Source organism: Monodon monoceros, unplaced genomic scaffold (assembly GCF_005190385.1).
Source record: "Monodon monoceros isolate NGI ecotype Baffin Bay Population unplaced genomic scaffold, NGI_Narwhal_1 Super_Scaffold_11, whole genome shotgun sequence".
NCBI lineage: Eukaryota > Metazoa > Chordata > Mammalia > Artiodactyla > Monodontidae > Monodon > Monodon monoceros.
In genome coordinates this window covers 12,609,318-12,632,078 of record NW_021703767.1, presented here as the reverse complement: position 1 = coordinate 12,632,078, position 22,761 = coordinate 12,609,318, and the positions used below count along the sequence as shown (strand labels likewise).

Below are 22,761 nucleotides of genomic sequence, written 5' to 3'. Positions count from 1 at the left end.
AATACTTTCACCCGCTAACTTCAGCATCCATCAGTGGATCTTGCCTGCCAACAATTACTACCATGGTGTTCTACTGGTGGTTTTCTATTTCCATCCTTACTTCTCCATTTATTTATTATAATTCTTCTGTTAGGAAGGGCCATTCTTTCTCCACCATTTATTTAGTCATTTATTTATATCCGTGTGGGTTCATGGATATTTAGTTTATCCTATGGGCTATAATCCAACACTGCTGTTAAATATATATTTTGCTCAAGTTGTTCCAGATTTGGCTATCATGATCGCTTCCACGTTGGTTCTGTACCATAGCCAAGGATATGAGCAACGTTTACACACAGATTTGAGGGTTTATTCTTCTGTGACCCTGTACCTTCCAGGACTCCCCTCCTCCCACTTTCTGTAATTTTTTTTTTTTACATCTTCATTGGAGTACAATTGCTTTACAATGGTGTGTTAGTTTCTGCTTTATAACAAAGTGAATCAGTTATACATATACATATGTTCCCATATCTCTTCCCTCTTGCGTCTCCCTCCCTCCCACCCTCCCTATCCCACCCCTCCAGGTGGTCACAAAGCACCGAGCTGATCTCCCTGTGCTATGCGGCTGCTTCCCACTAGCTATCTATTTTACGTTTGGTAGTGTATATATGTCCATGCTACTCTCTTGCTTTGTCACAGCTTACCACTTTCCAATTACTCAGTCTATTGCCCCAAGCTCTGTCCTCTGACTCCTCGAGCCAATGAAACTTTAGTTTTCTGTTTGAGTTCAAGCTGTTCCATGCTATGAGGAATGAGGAAACATACAAGCAGAGAAACTGCTGTATAAATACAAATGTCACCCAGTGCAGTTCCCTTTTTCAAGAGTTGGCTTCCTTTCAGTTTCTGCCTGCTTTCAGTCACTCTCCAGTGCCTCCCAATAGTTGCTTTATCATATCTTATCCAGATTTTATAATTGTTATCTGTGGGCTGGTTAGTGTGATACACACCATTCCACAATTATTGAAAACTATTTGATTGGTTTTTTTTGTTTGTTTGTTTGTTTTGTGGTACACGGGCCTCTCACCGTTGTGGCCTCTCCCGTTGCGGACCACAGGCTCCGGACGCGCAGGCTCAGCGGCCATGGCTCACGGGCCCAGCTGCTCCGCGGCATGTGGGATCTTCCCGGACTGGGGCACGAACCCACGTCCCCTGCATCGGCAGGCGGACTCTCAACCACTGCGCCACCAGGGAAGCCCTATTTGATTGGTTTTTAATTTCATAATTTCCTACTGCAAGAACCTGAATTAGCTGACAGCTGTTACATCATTCTTTGCAGCCTTAAGATTTCTGGTTGTTAGGAATAAGTTTTGTTTATCTCATGAAAAGCTTTTAGTATGATTGATGCTACCAACAAATACTGATATTATAGTTACTGTGTAAAGCATAGTCTTTGTCTTCAAAAACTTTAAAAAGCAGTTAAGCAAGTAAGGACATGTACGGAAGTGAATTTTAAAATGTGGTAGGTCCTTACCAGAGTATTTAAGCATTTGACACTAACAAAGGTTGGTGAAGATGTGGAGCAACTGGAAATCTCATATTTTATCAGTTACCTTTTTCTGTGTAACAAATCACCCCGAAATTAAAGGCTTAAAAGAACAACCATTCACTTATGGTTACCAAAAGGGAAAGGGGTGGGAGGAGAGGGATAAATTAGAAGTTTGGGATTAACAGATACACACTATCTATATAAAATACATAAACTACAAGGACCTACTCTATAGTACAGGGAATTATATTCAATATCTTGTAATAACCTATAATGGAAAAGAACCTGAAAAATACATGTATTTTTTATATAAAGTTATATACATATATATGTATAACTGAATCACATTTCTGTACACCTGAAACTACACAACATTGTAAATTAACTATGCGTCAATAAAAAATTAAATATTCACAGAGTAACTGGGCAGGGGTCCGAGACAGTGGGCACATGACCTTAAGGCCTTAATATGTTGGCCTGAAACTTACAAAACGTAATAGTCCTACTTATTAGTAAAAGCCAAAACAAGTCACAAAATCAAAAAATGGAGAAATGTGCTTCATTTTTTGATGTGAAGAGAATATAAAGTCACTGGGTGTATAAGGAAGAGGATTGTAGGCATTTTTGCAATACTCCATATATATACTTGTGAGCGTGTAAACTGGTATTGACACTTTTGAAAACTGTTTAGCTATACCTAGTAAAGCTATCCCCATCAGTTCCACTCCTGATATATACCTGATATATAAATTAGTACTTATGTCCACCACATATGTGAAAAGAAATGTTCGGGGCTTTCCCTGGTGGTGAACTGGATAAGACTCCACGCTCCCAATGCAGGGGCCCCAGGTTCGATCCCTGGTCAGGGTACTAGATCCCATGTGCAGGCTGCAACTAAGATTTCCATTGCCACAAGCAAGGAGACTGCATGCCGCAACTAAGGAGCCGGTGAGCTTCAACTAAGGAGCCCCCCTCCTGCAACTAAGACCCGGTGCAATCAAATAAAATAAATAAATAAAATATTTTTTTAAAAAAGGAATGTTCATAGCCCATTTATTCATAATAGCCAAAAAAGTGAAAAGAACTCAAATGTTCATCAAGAGGAGAATGGATAAATAAATTACAGAATATTCATACAATGGAATACCACAGAGGAAAAAAAAGAACATGGTGAATAAAAGAAGTGAGATACAAAAGAGTACATATTGTAGTGCACGATTAGATTTATATGAGGTTTGAAATTAAGCAAAACTAATCTGTGATGATAGAAATCAGAATAGCAGTTTCCTTGGTGTGTATGAAGAGTGGAGGCTGGTTATCCACCAGGAAGGATCCCGAGGGAACCTGCTGGGGCACTGGAAACGTTCTGTATCTTGATCTAGAGGATGCTCACGTGTGTGTATGTTTCTGTGTGTGTAATAGTCATCAAGATATATACATAAGGTGTTTGCATTTAATTATACATCAATTTTAAAATAGTCTTTTAAAGGGTGGTAGTGATGCCAAATACATGTGATTAGCGTTGAGGGGAGGGAAAGTCACTGGGGCCCGGCAGGATCAGAGAAGTTGTCTTGGGCCGTGGGGAACTTGCACTTGAAGGAACCGAATAGGAGGAAGATCCAGGGATTGATTGGCTGAGAAAGGGGCAAGGGCTCCCTCTTGACTCAGCTATCCTCACACTCTGCGTCAGTCCGCCTGCCAGTTTTGCAAATCCCCTTGGCTCCAACCTTCCAACCTCCTCAGTTTAAAATGAGAAAAGAAAAAATTATAGTGACTTGGACAGGTACGTGTTAAATTGCTTAAAAGTGTAAAAACATGTACGACCCCAATTAAGGTAGATCTGGTAGCATAATTGTTTGTTTCAGCACATCCTTAAAAGTCAGAGATCCTCTTATTTACAAAGCAGAAATAGAGACACAGACATAGAGAACAAACGTATGGATACCAAAGGGGAAAGGTGGGGGTGGGATGAATTGGGAGATTAGGAGTGACATATATACACTATTGATACTATGTATAAAATAGATCACTGGACTTCCCTGGTGGCGCAGTGGTTAAGAATCCGCCTGCCAATGCAGAGGACACGGGTTCAAGCCCTGGTCCGGGAAAATCCCACATGCCGTGGAGCAACTAAGCCCGTGCACCACAACTACTGAGCCTGCGCTCTAGAGCCCGTGAGCCACGACTACTGAGCCCACGTGCTGCAACTACTGAAGCCCACGTGCCTAGAGCCCGTGCTCCACAACAAGAGAAGCCACCGCAATGAGAAGCCCCCGTGCCACAACAAAGACCCAAGGCAGCCATAAATAAATAAACAAACAAATAAATAAATTTACAAAAAAAAAAGATCACTAATGAGAACCTACTGTACAGCACAGGGAACTCTACTCAGTGCTCTGTGGTGGCCTAAATGAGAATGAAATCCAAAAAAGAGGGGATATATGTGCACATATAGCTGATTCACTTTGCTGTACAGTAGAAACTAGCACAATATTGTAAAGCAACTATACTGCAATAAAAAAGTAATTTAAAAAAAAGTCAGAGATCCTTTATCTTTTTATCAACAAGATCTCACTCAGCCTTGAAATTGAACCACTCTTTGGTCACATTTCTTTGCTTTTAATAGCCTAGGTCACCTCATTTGACCTTCAATTCCCAGCAGAGAAGGAGTCCCTGTCTCTTCTCCCTCCCTGTATCCATGCCTGTGTCTTAAGAGCATGACGTTCTTTGTCAGTTGCTTTTTGTAAGTCACGTCCATGAAGACTGTCTAGTGCCAAGGGGCGCTCAGCAGACTGGGAGTCGGGAGACTCAGGTTCTTATCTGGACTCAATCACTAATCAGCTGGGTAAGCCTGAACATGTCATTTAAGTTTCTGGAAAATACTATGTGTGTGTGTGTGTGTGCGTGTGCACACGTGCACCTGGGTGCATGCTGGTGGATGATGATGGTAACCTGAGGTTGGGAAACTTTTTACTAGAGGTTCTCCTAAAGGACAGGCAGGGTGCTGGAGAACGTGGGTAGTTAAGGCAAGAAATAGAAGGAGTTCATCTGTATCCAAGGTTGGTGTTGTACAAAGAAGGAGATGGATGGATTATGAGAGAGGGAGGGTGAGAGTAGAGATGAAGAGGAGATGGACTCGATGGAGGATGAGAAATGAGAAAAGAAGCATGGTGGGGTGGGAGGAAAGGCCACATTCGCTGGCAGGTGACAACAACAGCTTATATTTACGGGCGCCTCCTACCGACAAGGCTGCTGTAAGTCCCATGCCTGGCTGTGCCCATTCATACTTCCCAGCCCCGCCCGCCCCCCGCCGCCGCCCCCTGCCCGGGAGACACATGCTGTGGTCATGCCCATTTCACGGATGAGGAAAGCCAGCTGCAGAGAGGTTAAGTCACTTGTCCAGGGCCACACTGCTGGGAAGAGCTAGAGCTAGGATGCAAAGTGGGCAGCCTGGCTCCAGAATCCATGCTTGTGTCCCCTACACTCTACTGCCCCTTTAACCAAGGACTCCCAGGAGGCACGTGCACAGCAGCAGCTGGACGTACGTGCACAGGGATGTGCATGCTGTACGGAGTGTCTTTTCAAGTGGATCTTTCATCTCCTCACTTTGGAAACGCAGGAGCTCACTTCTCCCTTTCTAATCGACTGAACCACCGAGGTTCAGTTCAGGAGGAGGGGTCCCCGTGGAATGCTGCAGGCCCCCCAGGTGGGCCTGAAGTTATCCGGGTTCACTGTCTACACCATCAGTGCCCAGCTTTCCTCTGGCAGTGTAGACCTGAATCAAGAAGACTGGAAAGTTCATATATTGGAGGGAAAGTCCCCATCATTCTGTGCATTTTGATTTCGTAACTAATTCTAGGGATCCTCTCACATTTAGAGCTTCTCATTCCCAGTACTTGGAATGTTCCTCTTGATTGCATCTGTGCTCCTAGAAAAGTGAGTGTACAACTTGGAGTCAGGCCCTGACCAGCAGAATCCTTGTCCCATGTGTCGTCAGCAGAGGGCTGGTGAACCCTATTCACCCTGGGGCCCTATTTCCCAAGAGCGCAGTCCATGTGGGATCTTGACACGAAAAACAGCCTGTCTGAACAGAGGCAACTGACTGACTGTTTCTTGGGGGCTCAGATGAAAGCTGGGAAGTGTGCTCAATTGGAGAGGAGTGTCCTTTTGGTTTAATTAATTGCTGATGTGGACACGACAGGTTGCAAGTTCAGGGTTGACATCACTCAGGCCCTCGGATAAGGAATGTAAGCCAGTGATTTGCTGGTTGCTTAATAGCACCAGGCACTGCCTTAATGCAAGTCAAGGGCACCGACAGGCTTTTGATTTGCTGATTAACTTTTTAGGTACTTAAGGTAGAAAGTGACTGTCCTTTCCAATCGTAGACCACATCTTGCCTTTCAAGGGGCCCTGGGGGATCTGTTTTCCTGTCCTGACGCTGAGGGCCAACCTGGAACTGCACTGGGACTGCAGGCTCCAGCCTTGTAGCTCTGTTTGTTTTGGAGTTCCGTCAAGCAGGGCAGGATGGAATGCTCTACTTGAACACTGAAGATGTCAGGCCCACCCCTCTGACCTTCCTCTGAGCCCAACGGCTCTGATAAGTGGGCAGGCCTTGAGCCTGGAGACCCACAGACACACTTGGATGATTTTACAGAAATCAGCCGGGCAACCTCCTGGTAGAGCTCTGAGCAGCTCCGGAGGGGCCACCTGCCAGCGCCGCAGGCATGGCCAACCGGACCAATGCCTCTACTGCATACGACAGCTACGAATACTACCTGGACTACTTGGACCTCATTCCCGTGGATGAGAAGAAGCTGAAGGCCAGCAAACGTGAGTCCCGAACTGGGAAAGCTGGCCGGGCAGAGGCTGGGGGTGAGTCCCGAACTGGGAAAGCTGGCCGGGCAGAGGCTGGGGGTTGGCCCACATGACTTTTCTCCATTCACTCAAGAACTACAGCAGATGCCACCGGGAAGCCAGAACATGACTTGAGCTCGTGGATATAAGGGAATGGCGGGGGGTGGGGGGGGTACCTGTTATCTTCTGTAATAAGTTTGGAACTAACCTCCTGAGAAACTAAGACACTTTGGGAGCATAAGCTACTGGTAAGATAGATTTCTTGATAGAGTTAGATTTGTCTGGGGTTCCAATAAGCTAGATGAGTTTCTTCAAATTGCAGATTTCACGTTTTCTGTTGTCTCTATACAGATGTGGGAGAGAGTTACTGTGTCCACTCCTAAGATGTGTGACTTACTAATTCTTATTAAAATACCCGCCAGTGCTTCATCTTCACAGTCTCAGGAAGGACAACCAGACAAGTAAACATCCTTTTCCTCCTTGCCCCTGCCCAGCCTTTATCTCTTGCGTAACTTGGTACTTTGTCAGCGATCTCCTCTGATTATTCCAGCTAGTCAGTCAAGATAATGAGTTGACTGAGTGAATGAACATGAAAAACAAAACAAAACAAAAACAAAGTCTCAGTTTCAGGAGCCCATCCTCTCTGCTTATTCTGAAGTCCCTTGGGTTCCTTGGGATTTCACTACCATCACACACTATGTCCTTCAAAAAAAGAACGCAGTCCTTCGAAGGAACCGGATGCTTCTCCTATGAAAAGAAAGATAGTCTGTTACACACCAGCTCAAAACTGAAATTCACTCGGATGGTGTCATTTAATAAAAGGAGGCAGATCCCTGGCAGGGCCCTTGGGGGAAGTCCTATAGAATGTCTGGTTAGGAAGTGTTCCTGTTTCCTGTTTCATTTACAACTTGCAAAAGCTGAGGACTTCTGTTTCATGTTTGCTGAGGACTTCCTGTATCCCTGGCACTGTAGCAAAACCTTTGGGGGGAAAATGATTTGGCGTGTGTTTTCTGATACAAGGTCTATAGTTATGACATTAAAATGCAGATTTTTTTCACCTACGACTCACAATAAGGAAGACATATAGTAATAGGGAGAAAGTGGCAGATTTGAAATAAAAGCCCACATAAGTATATTATCAAAAGTTCAGAACTTCGGGATACATATTGATCTGGACAACATGTAGATCTGCATTCAGGAAAGACTTTTAAAAATTAACACGAATTAAATAAAATTCTGGCTCAGCTTCAGACACTCCTGTCTTTTCATGTGCCAGACACCCCTCTCAGCCACCACCTGGGCTCCAAAGAGTCTCCCAGCTGCTTTTTTTTTTTTTTTGGGTGGGAGGACCATTTGCAGCTCTAGAATCTTAGAACCCATGATCTCAGTCCTCTGCCCTTCCCCCCCTTACCCACAAACCACTTCTATTTCTGACGAAAACGGCTGGTGTTCTCTAAATTGTGTATGAGGTTTGAGATGTTCTTTCTTGCACACTTGAACTAGAGTTGGAAGTTTACAACCTGGGGAGCTAGAAATGAGATCAAATAAGAAATTCCTCCTCAAACTCCCAAACCCAGTAAAGATTATCTCAGTGAGGAATCTCACCAGAGAGACAAGTCACCGCCTTGCCACCCCCCAGACAAGCTAGATGTTGGGGGCTTTTGACTCCTACAGGGGGAAGCCAGTTGCTGGGTCATCTCTCCCATGAAGAGTAAACATCAATTGGTATTTTCATGGCAAGGATTCAAGTTATGCATCTTAGGGGACTGACAAAATAACTCTCCCATATCTGCATACAGACAATAGAAAACATGATATCTACAATTTGAAGAAACTCACCCAGCTTATTGGAACCCCAAACAAATAAATTAAACTCTATCAAGAAATCCATCTTAAGGAAATTCCCTGGCGGTCCAGTGGTTAGGACTCGGTGCTTTCACTGCCGAGGGCGCCAGGTTCGATCCCTGGTCGGGGAACTAAGATCCCACAAGCCATGTGGTGGTGTGGTCAAAAATTAATTAACTAATTAAAAAAATAAAATAAGAAAAATGTTAAATCTCATTTATTTTTTTAAAAATCCATCTTAAAAGAATATTCTGTCTCAAAAGTATCCTAGTGTCTTAGAAAGTTAACTCCAGATTTATTACAATGGATATCAGATACCATTTTATACCCAACCCCTAGATATCAGGAATCTTTGACACCCACAGGGAGAGGTGCTCCTTCGGGGATCCTTTATTCCTGTTTGCAGGTGGATTCCCAACCACTGCGCCACCAGGGAAGCCCTGACCACATTTTTTAAATATCTTTTTTAAAGTTTGATATGCTCCTTAGTAAATTACTTCACTCTACCAGTCAGAAAAAAATCAGTGTTAACGTTTTGGTGCCTAGCCAATTAGGGTTGTTCTGTGTCTGTATCCTCATGTGCACACAGGCACATACACATGTGCATGCATGGACATACACAGACACCTATACACCCACATACAATTGCACTCCTACTTTGTGTGCTGTTTTGTAATAACTCCTGCCTGGAGCTGCTGAGGGGAAACTGAGAACTCCCTTGGGTGCCCTCTCTCCTCCCTGGGCCTGTCTGTAACTGTATGAGGCTGGGTCCAGTGGGTGGGAAAGTGGACATCCTGTCCTATGGATGCTCAGCAGAGCCCAGGTGGGGAGGACAGGTTGCTGAGCTTGCAGGAAGTTGTGTTATGAGCTGGTGACAATGACTCCATTTTCTGGTCCCTTTGGAAAACATCAGCCCACAAGCTTATCTCCTTCTGCCCCCTGGTTTCAGTCTCTCTCCATCTTCACTTCCATCTCCTCAATCTCTTCTTTCTCTTGCTCCCCTATACTGAGGGCAACCAACCTTCTAGGTTTGCCCAGGACTGTCCCATGGATGCATATTGAGAAACCCAGGCACATCGGATGGTCACCTTAATTCTCCTCTCCTTCCTCAAGCCCCACAAACATAGGAACAGGGCTGCCACTAACCCCCATGGTAGAGAAAAATTAGAAAAAAGCCTCCTCCTTTGGGCACACAGCTAATCACAACCCATTCAGGTGGGGTCCCTTGAGCAGTGTGCAGCCTGTGTAACTGTTCACGGCGTCCCTGCATAAGAGGGACTCCAGGCTCAACCACGTGCCCTCTGCTCATTTCCCTGCCCCTGCCCTCCCCAATAGGTCTAAGCCCCCTTTTCCTCCTGGTAGTCCCTCTGAAATTAGGAGCTGTCAATTTTGTTTTCAATCTTTTCAAAGACATCCACTTCCACATCAGAAACACTCCATACCTTTTCCCACCTTCTGGCCACTGCTCATGATTAATTCAACAATCAAAATTCTGTACAATCCATTACGCGTCAGACGGTTGCACTGGGAGCTGGAGGTATAAAAGCAAATGGACTAAATCCGTGCCCTCGATTTTTTATTTAACAACTTCTTTTTTTTTTTTTTTTTTTCCGGTACACAGGCCTCTCACTGTTGTGGCCTTTCCCGTTGCGGAGCATAGGCTCCGGACGCACAGGCTCAGCGGCCATGGCTCACGGGCCCAGCCGCTCCGCGCCATGTGGGATCTTCCCGGACCGGGGCACGAACCCGTGTCCCCTTTGTCGGCAGGCGGACTCTCAACCACTGCGCCACCAGGGAAGCCCAACAACTATTTTATTTCATTACCATATTGATCTATCTTGTGATGTTGTATTTCCAAATAGGTTACAGACCTCATGACACTCCTCCAGCAAATTTAGGAAACTATTAAAAGTTAGTACATCACAGTACATCTAAACTCTTCAACAATTATTTCTTAGTATCGTCTAATCTCCGGTCTATGTTCAGATTTTCCCAGTTCCCCCCAAATGTGCATGAGAGCTATTTTGTCCGCTCCATGCTGATAAGCTGCGTCTGGTCCCTGGAGTCTCTCTTAGTCTAGACCAGACCCTTTTTGTAGATGACACTGGCTCGAGGAAGAGATCAAGCAGGTCACTCTGTTTATCCTCAACTGTCCCGTCAAGTGGGAGATACTGATCAGTAATAAACGTTTATTCAGTTAATGGTGTTAGGCTGGAGATTTGCGAAAGTTGCCCACAGAGCACAGAGAAGGACACCCCTGGGGAGAAGTAAGAGGTGAAGGAAGGCTTCCCAGGGAAGATGTGGCAAAGCTGAGTCCAAAAAATCGATTAGAATTTGCCTGCTACTCAGGGGGCTGGCGCAGGGTAGAGAACAGTTACACTCCTGTAGGTAAAAGATGTGTTTCCGGGACGGTGTTTCGGGAAGGGTGACAAAGGATGAGCTCCAGATCCCCGGGGGCCAGGTTCTTGCAGGCCAGCCTTGGAGGATCCCTGTAAACTGCAGGGAGTCATTTAAAATTGTAAGCAGGGAAGAGACAAGGGCCGATTTGCTTGCTAAGAAAATGGCTCTGGTGAACATATAAATGTGAGGGTCAGTAGGGTAGTGGTGACACGTGGGCAGGAAACAGCCATGTGCTGGGGCTGGAAGCATAAAGTTGAAAAGATCCCTACCCTTAGGAGTTCACAGTATAGGAGGGAGCGGCCGCATAAATGAACGAATGAGCATGCTCCGGTGTTACAGCCATGGGAATAGAAGTATGTGAGGCTCAGAGAGGCCAAGTGACTTAATGTCACGCAGCTGACTAGTCACAGAGCCAGGACCTAAATTCCAGCTCTGATGCCTCAGGACTCTTCCCAGGACACTTTTCATGATCAGGGGGCAGATTCTCACCAGGATGTCAGATCCAGCAGAGCAGGAACCTTTGTCTACCTCTCTCTCTCTCTCTCTCTCTACCCCTCGAGCTCCTAAATAGTGCCTAGCACACAGTAGGCACACAATAGCTGTTTGCTGAATGAATGAATAAACTAATGTGAAGTAGGCTGCTCTTGCACACATTATTAATTTTTATGATGAATATTTGCACCAATTATCAATTTATTGCCTCTCAGCTCTGAATGCGCCCTTCAAAATAGGCTCTGTGATCAACGATGGTATTTTCTTTAAAGTGAGCACGTGTTAGGCTTTCTCAGGAGAGGGCTCTGGAGGGCACCGCTGGAGCACCGGGGTTGGGGGTTCAGCAGTGAGGGCGTGGGGACATCTGGGGGAACTAGCCCCGGTCCCTGGCCCAGAACACCGTCTCCCTGAGATCTTGCAGCCTTGGTGTGGCAATAACCTCTCTGCAGCCATGTAGACAAAGAAACCAAAGCCCCCGGGCAAACTGTGGTCAGTGGGGGAGGTGCCACAACTCCTCCATCTTCCTCTCTTCCCCCTCAACACCCTCACCCACCCACCAGGCCTCCAGAGGGCTCTCCATGGTTTGTCCAGCAGCTCCAGGCAAACTCAGGCCTGGCTGAATGACCCAACCCCTCTGCCATCCAGTGGCCAAACCACATCTCCTCCAGGGAGGTCTGAACCCCTTCCAAGTTTTTCCTTCCTGGATGTTATAGGCTGAATTGTGTCCCCCGGCCCCCCACCAAATTCTTATGTTGAGATTCTAACTCCCAGTACCCCAGAAGGTGACTGTATTTGGAGATAAGACCTTTACAGAGGTGATTAAGTTAAAATGAGGTCATTAGGCTGGGCCGTAATCCAGAGCGACTGGTGCCCTTGTAAGAAGAGATTAGAACACAGACACACACAGGGGGATGACCATGAGAGGACCCAGTGAAAGACAGGCCAAGGAGAGAGGCCCCAGAAGAAACTGACCCTGCTGACACTTTGGTCTTGGACCTCCAACCTCCGGAACTGTGAGAAAATTAATTTCTGTAGTTTAAGTTACCCCAGACATGGTACTTTGTTACAGCAGCCTGTATTAGTCCTTTCAGTCTGCTATAACAAAATACTAGAGACTGGGTGGATTATAAACAAAAGAAATTTATTTCCCACAGATCTGCAGGCTGGGAAGTATGCAACAGACACATAGGGAATGCCCTGGGTTGTCCCCATGGACTCGAGGGCAGGGCACCCTCTCCTACAAGATGAGGGTCTTGGGGGACTCCTAATACTATCTACTGTCTCTAAAGAAAATTCCTTAGAGCTAAGCATCACCAAGTCAGATTTTAAGTAGTCAAGCCCTGTCTTAGTCTCCTTGGGCTGCTATAACAAAACATCACAGGCTGGGTGGCTTAAATAACAGGTATTTATTTCTCACAGTTCTGGAGGCTGGAAGTCCAAGATCAATGTGGCAGTAGATTCTCTGTCTGGTGAGCACTTGCTTCCTGGCTTGTAGATGGCCACCTTCTCTGTGTCTGCTCACAAGGCCTTTCCTCGGCGCAAATGGTGAAAGAGTGTATGTGTGTCTCTTTCTCTTCTCATGAGGTCACTAATCCTAATGAGGGCTCCACCCTCATGACCTCATCTAACCCTAATTACCTCTCAAAGTCCCCACGTCCAAAAATCATCACACTGGGGATTAGGGCTTCCACATATGAATGGTGGGTAGGAGACACAAACATTCAGTCTATAGTGGCACCTTTGTCTTGGCCATCAGCTGAAGCAGACAGAGAGAATTCACTATGCACATCCTGTCTCCTAGATATATTTCAAATCAGATCTGGCTGTGTATGCTATTTTGTACCCTGCTCTTACTGACCTCACAGTATTTTCTTTTCCCATGTCGTTAAATATTCTTTCACAAAAATTTTGCAAATAGCTGCATGGTGTTCTAGAAATATGTATCTTTGAACATATAGAATGTTTCCAGAATTTTGCTCTTATAAGCAGTGGCCTTGGGGAGGGAAGAACATCTTCCACTGTTGTGTGTTAAGTAAAGATGTCTCACCTATTTCTGTCCTTAGTACTTGAATTCAAAAAAGTTCACTAAAAAAGAAAAAGCCTAAAAAATGCAAAAGCAGCAATCTCCCTCATCCAATCTCTGTGCTCCCGTTATCACTGTGTCACTTTTGTTTTCTGTGATGATCAGCAAAAGGCAGCATTGGGCAGTCTCAGGGATGCTCTGTTACTTGGCTTCGAAGGTACGGTAAGGTAAGCGTGAGTCCAGGTGAGGGTGGACAGAGGTCAGCCACAGCAAGCAGGTGACCTCCTTTACTGACAAATGTGACTTTCTCTCCCTGCCAGTTCCTCTGGGCTGGATCGCCAACCCAGTCAAACAAATCAGAAAGCATCATATCCCAGGTCTCTGCAGGGGCGCGCATCAAAGAAAGAAAGATGCTGGGAATGCTTTGGGCAAAGAGGCAAAGCTCTCGCTCAGATCGTCTCACTAGAAGGTCACCTAGGGCAGCTGGTAGACATGGTGAAGTCCAGGCTGGGTTCAACTCCTATGTCAAGTAGAGAAGACAAAAATAGAAGAAAAAATCCCCGAGCTCATGTGTTAACCTAACAAGCAGGAAGGATTTTAAGATTTTTGTGTTCATGCCCAGACAGTGCAATTTATTCCATCATGGTTGGGCAGATAATTGGAAATGTCTAGGGATTTAGATATATTTTTATGAGCATTCAGTGCTGACTTGAAGGCTGTGGGTTGCCCTTTCCCAGGATGGCTTAAAATCTGGTGTGATTCTGTTACAGGGACGTCACAAGGATTGTTACCCTTGTGATTTTTCAGACGTGGCTTCTGTTTCACGGAAAGTTTAAGAATCTTCCCAGCACGGTCAGAAAGGTGGAAAATACAAATCTGTTTCCTGAGACCCTTCCTGAACAGACTGATTACATGTTTGATCTTCTATTTGTTCCCTTTTCAGCGGCTAAGCTTAGGAGAAAAAAACAGTCCCGTATTCCAGTCTTATAGCAACCATACAGATTATTTTAATACCATGAGTCTCCAGATGCTACTCAAGTACTGCCTTGCAGGGAGTAGTGAGATGAGTTGATTTTCCTTCGGTAGTGTCTGGCTTTACGGCTGTATTATTTACCTCTCAGGTCAATATGTCTTCTTCCTTTAATTAGAGGTTAGGAAGAATTCGTCATGGCCCGTATTGACTTCTGCTGATGCACTGCTTCTGGCGGCTTCAATAATAAGGCAGTCTGGTAAGCTGGGATGAAGTGAGAGAGTGGCATGGACATATAGACATCACCAAATGTAAAACAGGTAGCTAGTGGGAAGCAGCCTCACAGCAGAGGGAGATCAGCTCGGTGCTTTGTGACCACCTAGAGGGGTGGGATAGGGAGGGTGGGAGAGAGACGCAAGAGGGAGGACATATGGGGATATATGTATATGTATAGCTGATTCACTTTGTTATACAGAAGAAACTAACACACCATTGTAAAGCAATTCTACTCCAATAAAGAGGTTAAAAAATAAATAATAATACAAAGGACCTCTATATAACTCTTCTCTTTTGGTCAGAGGGATCAAGTTCAGGTTACCACTTTAATTAGGATGTTTAAGTCTTCAGCAAATGGTCAGTCCCATGGACATGACGTAAGCAGTGAAAGTGATTTTTAAACAAAGATACGAATATGTTTACCTTGGAACAAATTTCCCATCTAGCTAGCCCCATGTGGAGCTGCCAAACTCGAATGAGTCTGTCATTGCACAAAAACTGCTTGGAACTCTTACTTTGGAAATGACTTTGGTGGCCATGACACATTCTATGAAATGTCCACAGAGATAAATTATGTATTGCTTTGGAGAGTGGATTTGCTTCTGGGAAATAGTTAAGAATCACCCAGAAACCAATCAGGTGGATGGACTTAAGCTGATTGATACCAGCTGGGTGTCAAAAATAAAATATCTCATAAAGTAGCAAAATTGGGGTGTGTGTGTGTGTGTGTGTGTGTGTGTGTGTCCTTCAAGGTAACTGCAAAAGAAGAGTTTATAAATGTTTGATCATCGCATGTATTTTAGGAAAATTTAGATGACTGTGGAAGAGAGCAGACGATTATTTTGAAGGTCCGCATTCATTTGGATTTGTCAGTTTTGATATGTTCATTTAAAAAGTCAATTTTTTTACAGATTCAATAGAGAAAATTGGTTAAATTAACAGAGTTCCAGATAAAACAGATGTTGATTTCTCTTTCATGTACAAGTTTGAAGGATGGGATGGTAGGTCAGCTCCATGAAATCTTCAAGAAGTGGCTTTGTTCTAGCTCATATCTCTGCCATCCCTGCCATCCAAGCCTGGCTCTAGCCATCACATCCATGTTCTGGGCAACAAAATGGAGTAAGGGCATAAGAAGGGACATGGGTTTTAGAAATCCAGCCATCTCTGCAGAAGGACTCCTAGAAGCTGTCCTGTAACTGCTCCACTCACATCTCATTAGCCAGAACCTTGTCTCATGACCCTACTAACTGAAAGGGAGGCTGGGAAATGTAGTCTTCATGCCAGGAAGCCATGTGACCTGCTAAAGGAGGGGTTCTATTACTATGGAAGCATGTGAAAGCAAACATTAGGATTGACAGCCAGCAGTCTATGCTACAATTACCTTCACTCATAGCTTACATTTTAGTGAGAGCTTGAAGGATACCGTGATATTACTTGCCACAAAGCCCTCGTAGCTGAAATAATATTAGTTCTATTTATACATTGGTTCACGACCATTAAACAAGGAATTGTGCCATGTACATTGCATATACATATTATTTTATTTAATTTGCCTAACAGCCAAAAAACACATACTATTATCCCCATTTAACAGATAAGGAGTTTATCTGTTAATAAATTTAGAGATGTAAAAGATTGCCTGAGATCAAACAGCTAGGAAATGACCAAGTCAGAATTTGTTAGCCTCCAGAGCCTAGGCCCTTAACCCCGTTATTATTCCCCAAGAAGGGAAAAACCTTGGGGTTAATTTTATTCTAGGGCCTTGGAGAAGAGGGAAGGGAAGGGGGGTTTTCCGTGGCTGGACCAGTTTCATTGTCAAGCCAGCCTGGTGCTCCTTGTTGTAAAGACAAGCCCACGGATGTTTAAACATTTCCAACACTGGGGAATGACAGCTCTCACCCTTGGTACAAAACGTCCTCTCAAGCACTTAGGCTGAACCTTCAGGAAGAAGAGGAAAAAACCCTATTTTCTTGGTTGCCTTTTTCAAAAGAACACGATGAAATAGAATATAGTACAGGAAACAGCTAGTGGCTACTGTTCGCCTTTTTGGTCTGGCGAAATGAAAATTTCACTTCTCTGAAGACGCTGTGTTCTGGGAGCGGTAACATCTCATTTCCTGCTCAGCATCTGGAGATAATGACCAAGGGCTGGGACAGACAGCGTGAGCCTGGGGGAGGGGAGCCTGGGGGAGGGGAGGGGGCGTCTCAACTGCTCAGCTTTGGGGGCTGTTTTCTTAGAGGCTCTGACGGAACTTACATAGGTGCCAAAGACCTCAAATCCTGCATTATTTTTATGAAAGTAAAAGAGCGTTAGTGTCTGCAGAAATCTGAAACTTCCTTATACAATAAAAATCCCAAACCATATTTTCTGAAAACATACATACTCTTATACTTTGAGGGTTATACAATAAATTGGGACTCTTTGGGACAGAGCTGAACCGAAGCAGGTATTGTGGAATAATACAGAGTGAGCAGGCAAGGAACACTAAGAAAGTCAGAGGCTTCTTTTGATTGACGTATACACACTACTGTATATGAAATAGATAACTAATAAGAACCTACCGTACAGCACAGGAAACTCTACTCAATACTCTGTAATGGCCTATATGGGAAAAGAATCTAAAAAAAAGAGTGGATATATGTATACGTATAACTGCTTCGCTTTGTTGTATACCTGAAACTAACACAACATTGTAAATCAACTACACTCCAATAAAAATTTTAAAAAAAAGTCCTTAAGCTTAAGACAGATGGCAACAACCTCATTTCCTATTTCCCGGGAGCCCATACGTCCCCTACAACAGTTTGTTGCTCTAGGGCACCCCCATCGGTTTCTCAGGTCAGGGACAGAAAGCCGAGAGGATGTGAGAGTCAGCCTGTGGGGCTTTGCTGTCCTTGCCTCTCTTCAGTGTGGTTGCCAAGTTGCTGATGTATTACTAGGTGGTGGAGGCCCATGATTCCTTTTGCAAATACTGCATCTTTTCCTTATTACCTGTTTTTGACACTTTTAGGACCTAAAATCAACTCTTCCAAGGTCTCAGTTTCTCCCTCTACCTGTCTTGGATCATAGAGGGCAGTGGTAATGATCTTTACTAAATTACTATTATTTACCCCACAAATGACTCATAGATCTCTAATCCTCCATTCAGTTATTTGTTCATTTGTTCACCCATTTATAAACATCTTTTCATTTGAATCCATCACAAAAACATCTTTTGTTTGAACAGAACCCAACAGAAGGCAGGGCACGGCTGGCACAGGCAGTGCAGGAGTGCCGAGGAGGCTGGGGGAGAGATGCAGCATCCTGAAGGGGGTCAGCGATTTCTGGTGGGCTAGGTTGGCCCCCTCTGAATCCTTAACAGCCCCCAGCAAAGCCTGGCTCCTGTACGTGCTTAATACATGCCTGTTGATTACTATCCTTCAGTGGCTTCCTTTGGTCACACATGTAGGTGCCTAGCATATCCTGGTCTGGGGCATCTTGTCCTGGGGGCATGAGTGTGTATGGGAGAAGATACTTGCAGACACTAATTATGAACCTGGTCCTCTGTGCCCAGAGCCAAAGACAACCCCCAAGGGAAACTATACCCCTGCAGTTCCCTAGCAACTTGCCGAAAGTTCCAGACCCGGAGTCTCAGAGAAAGGAACCTCCTGACCTGCCAGGATCTACCCAGGGCCCAGAAGAGACTAAGCATCTTTCCCGTTTTCCCTGCGTCCTTTCACCTCCGGCCACAGATACAGCCAGAGTAGTGGCTGCAATAGTGCTTTTTCCTCCTGCCACTGCCCCGCAGCTGGGCCTGTCCCTCGGAAAGAAAGGGACCGGCTCTTTCCACCTCTAGCAGGCTGGCCGTGGCAGGCCTCGGGTGACAACTCCACAGCGGGAAGGGCCTGGCCCTTCCTGCGGCAGGCTGGCACAGTTGCCTAGCGCACATCTTTTTTTCTAAGTCTCTGATCTTGGGGTCTTTGAAGCTGTCCCTAACCAGGCTGGTAGGGGCTGCAGCCCTCACAGGGGAGGGGAGGCCGTCTTGCCACGAGAAGTTGCTCACAGCTCTTTCTTCTCCCTCCCGAGAGGAAGGGAAGAGGGGAAATCCATTCTCTGATCATCAGTAGCAGCTGAAAAAGCAAACCCATGAGGTGCCACCCAACTTCATTTACTGTTTTTTCCCCTCAATAAGCCCCCTAAACTCACCCAGAGGCCCGTGGCCCTGGGAAAAACGCCAGGTCCCTGCTGCTGCCCGTTTCCTTCCCAAGGTTATCATTAATGGAAAAATCTGCCCCCGTACCTCCATCCCCCATCACAGCCGAGAAGACTTAGCCCCAGAGCCCCATCCCCACAGCACATGGGGGCTCTCGCTTCCCAGCCATGGGCCCTGTGACATCACACTGACGTGGAGACGCGTGTCCGCCTCCCACAGATTCGATCGTCATCGCCTTCTGGGTGAGCCTGGCAGCTTTCGTGGTCTTCCTGTTCCTGCTGCTGCTGTCCATGTCCTGGCCAGCCTCCCCGCAGACGAGGAAAGTAAGGACAGGCGGAGGTATGTGGTAAGTGGCCACGTGAGGGGCTAAATAGGGGGTACCCGTATGTCCCAGGTGGAATATTATTTGGCCATAAAAAGGAATAAAGCCCTGATTTCATGCCGCAACATGGATGACCCCTGGAAACACTGTGCTACGTGAAAGAGGTAAGGCACCGAAGACCACACGCGGTGTGATTCCCTGGATGTGAAATGTCTAGAAGAGGCAAAGCCACAGACAGGAAGCAGATTAGCGGTTGCCCAGGGCTGGGAGAAGGCAGAGTAAGTGGGGCTGACTGCTAAGGGGCACAGGGTTTCTTTGGGGCACGAGGTAACTATTCCAACATAGATTGGGGTGATGGTCGCACAACTCAGGGAACGTACTAAAGACCATTGAATTATAAACTTTAAACGGGTGAACTTTGCGGTGTGTAGACCATAACTCAGTTAAGCTGTTGCAGACCATGAAGCGGAAGTTAAATTGGAGGTACAATCCATGCGTTCCAAGTAGTAACTAGAGCCGAGCTCGTTGTATGTTAATTCTCCTGTGCTACGCAATTGGCCTCCCGCATCCAACTTTCCCTTCCAGCTGAATCCGCCCAACACAGCCACCGCTGTCCTAAGGACAATGCTTACAAGGGGCCCTATACCACCTCTCTCCCTGCCATAGCTCATGGGACCAGGGGTGGGCAACCAACCCGGAGAGGGCTGGTCCAGGGCTGGCCACTGCACCTAGAAACATATGGCCTGGCAGGGGAGCTGGGGCCACGAGGCACTGAGGGGGCCAGAGGAAGATGGTGGCTGGGTACCATTATGGACCAAGAACTCCTGGGATGTGGGAACCGTGGGTCAGCACAGGCAGCTGGGAGCAGGGAGAGGTGGGCAGAGCTGTTCTGAGAGGAGGGGAAGAGGAGCCTCCAAGTCCCTGAAAGAACCAGAGGGCAGCCCCCCTGCCTGAGGGGGTCCCCCTGCCAGTTCCCCAAAGGCCTGTGGATCTGCGGATTCACAGACCTGCCTGGAGGGGCCTCTGTCTCTCCTACCCCCTCGTCCACCCGCCCTGTCCATAGTGTCTCATGCACCGGGTCTACACACACCAGGTCATTCTGGTTCCCTTGGTCACATGTGGGAGGCGGGGACCAGCTTTCGAGCAATGAAGAAATCCATTCTTTCAGTTTTCAGAACTCACGTTGACGCTAAGCAGATTTTTACCCCCAAGAGATCCCCGAGGAACAAACTACTGAAATGGACTTTCTTTTCTACTCCCCTGCGGTGGAGACTTGGAGCAAGCCCTGTGCTAGGGACAGTTTGTGAGGATACTCAGCTACCTCCCGGCGGAAGGTTCCCCAGCCTGGTGGGCACACAGGGGTTTTGCGCATCTTCTGGGCTACAGTTTTACCACAGGGCAAAATAATGACGCTCTTTGTCCTGACTGGCCGCATGGCTTACTACAGAAAATGCTCTCCAGGAACTTTGTGACAAGGAATGCTCAGGGCGGCCAAATAGATCCTTAGTTAGATTTAGGAAAGAGAATGCTGAGCTGCTTCCCAAAGAGTCGTTCTTTCCATGATGGAAAAAAAAAAAAGATTGTGCTAGCATCATCTGAGTCATCTGGAAGGAGGGCTTAGCTCCCTCGCGCTCCCTTCCTGGCCTTCTTCATTCACGTTCCAATTATAACCACATTTGAACTAGTTCTCTAGCTTAGACAGCTATCGGTACATGGCCTCATCTCATCCTGATACCCACAAGGCAGTTATCATCCCACTTCACTGATGAAACTAAAGGCAGGCGGGATGTGTCCTGTGCCCCCAGCACCTCGAGTGCAGGAGGGTCCATCCAGGGAGGATGGATTTCTGGCTCAGATACAAGTTGGCATGAGGTACGGACACGAGATGAACTACACTCAAACATGTGGATGGACGGAAGGTCAACCTCCCCCCCTCCCATCCCCCCACCCCTGCCTCCACCAGCTGTGAATCTGTGACATGAGGTCAGAGGGAAAGCCCCAAGGTCAGGGTCACCATCGAGCACTTCCTCTTCTCTTCCATTTCTCCACTGTGGTAGCCTTGGTGAGCCAGGCTGAGCCTGCCCCCCAGCCCTGGGCCTGCTTCCCTGGCAGAGGGGCTCTCGCCCTGTGACTCTCCCCTGCAGGCTTTGGCCAGGCAGGAGGGTGCAGCAGGGAGTCCCCTCCCCAACCCGGGGAAGGACAGTTCTCTGGGCAGCTTGGACGCTTCCTTCCCTCTGCTTTGTCCGCAGGAACAATGCCCAGCACCACCCAACGTGCCCCTGGAGTCTCGGCCTCAACCTCCCCTTCTGTGTCTGGAAGCAACCCCAGCACCACGGGGCCCCCCAGGGGACCCCGCTGCCTCTACCGAGCTCGGTCGAGGAACCAGGTGGCAGAGCGTCGGGCCCCGTCCAGCAGCTGCAGCAGGAGAGTCCCTCCACCTCGGCCCCCTTCCACCCCCCAGAGCCACCCTGCTCTCTGGGAACTGGCCCTCGATGGGGACCCGCACGGTACCAGCCGACGTCAGGAACTTCAAGCCCAGTGAGCCTCCCCTGCAGACAGAACCTCTCGACAGTAGAACCAACAACCCAAACCAGGGCCATTGCTGAGTGAGCCAGGGAACTCAAACCAACCTGGACACACACGTGCCCTCTGAAAGCCTGGTTACAGGTAGCACGATGTGCAACTAGGTCAGGAATGACTGTACAAGGGGGCGCATGTGTGCATTTACCCAAGGCTGGCAACAGCCCATCTGGCCGAGGGAGGAGGCCCCAAATAGTGCTCATTTCCTTTAGTGCACTTAACCTGCCTACTTACTGCTCATGCTGCTTTAGGAAGGATAGAAAAGTAAAATATGTATGAATTAAGATTAAAAAATATTCACTGATCTCTACTATGTCACTTCATAGTTTCCGCTATTACTTCTGCAATGTTTTTTTTATCAACTCTGAGTTCGCTTGGCTGATCTGCACCTTCTTTAGGACGCCCAGGGGGTGCCTGCCAGGTCCCCCTCCATCCCCCACTGACACCCACTGTCACTAAGATGGGGCAGTGTGTGCCCAGCCAGACTCGCTGACTGTGGTCAGGGGACCTGAGCCACACCTCCCACCTCCCCAAGGCCTTTCACAGACAGAGCCCAGGGAGGCGTCTCCCCGGACAGGGCAGTCGGGTGCAGCAGGCAAGGCTTAAGCCCAAGTGGCAGGAGGATCCCGTGCTGTGTGATTTCGTGTGACGTCTGATCTGAGACCCCCGATGGACCTAGTTCTCTAGTGCCTGACAGCCTGCCCCTGGCAGGGTGCCAGCACCATACCACAAAGCCCATAAACCTCACCCCCCCCTCCATCCCAGGTGACTGAAAAATAATCCTGTAAGGTGAGGGCCAGGCCTGGCCTCCCCAGCCCGGGGGACAGTGGGTTAGAAGGGAAGATGGGGGAAGGGAGACTGATGGGCTCCAGAGATGCAGAAAGAGGGCAGAAAGGACCACATGGGCTTTCCAACTTGAATCTAAACGTAGGATTCTGGCTTCACGACATTCTAAGAATATGGTTGTGGGTGTTTTGCAGGCGAGGGAATAGGGGAGGTAAATGCTCCTTGTCTTCTAGACGATGAGCCCCACTTGTGGGAAGGGGACAAATGCACAGAAGCGTTACTCTTGACTTGGTAAAAATCTTAAGTCATTAAAAAAACCAGAAAAGGGCTTCCCTGGTGGCGCAGTGGTTGACAGTCTGCCTGCCGATGCAGGGGACACGGGTTTGTGCCCCGGTCCAGGAGGATCCCACATGCTGCGGAGCGGCTGGGCCCGTGAGCCATGGCCGCTGAGCCTGCGCGTCCGGAGCCCGTGCTCTGCAACGGGAAAGGCCACAGC

General features: G+C 47.1%; 1 protein-coding gene across 1 annotated transcript; it reads left to right on the top strand.

Annotated features, from left to right (window-relative positions):
- The first annotated feature begins 6,170 nt into the window (after positions 1-6,170).
- MRAP (melanocortin 2 receptor accessory protein) lies at positions 6,171-21,776 on the top strand. Its single transcript, XM_029215229.1, has 3 exons — positions 6,171-6,355; positions 18,797-18,923; positions 21,149-21,776. Exons 1-3 carry the CDS (start codon positions 6,250-6,252, stop codon positions 21,507-21,509), a joined length of 594 nt encoding a protein of 197 aa, XP_029071062.1. The 5' UTR covers positions 6,171-6,249; the 3' UTR covers positions 21,510-21,776.
- Positions 21,777-22,761: the final 985 nt, after the last annotated feature.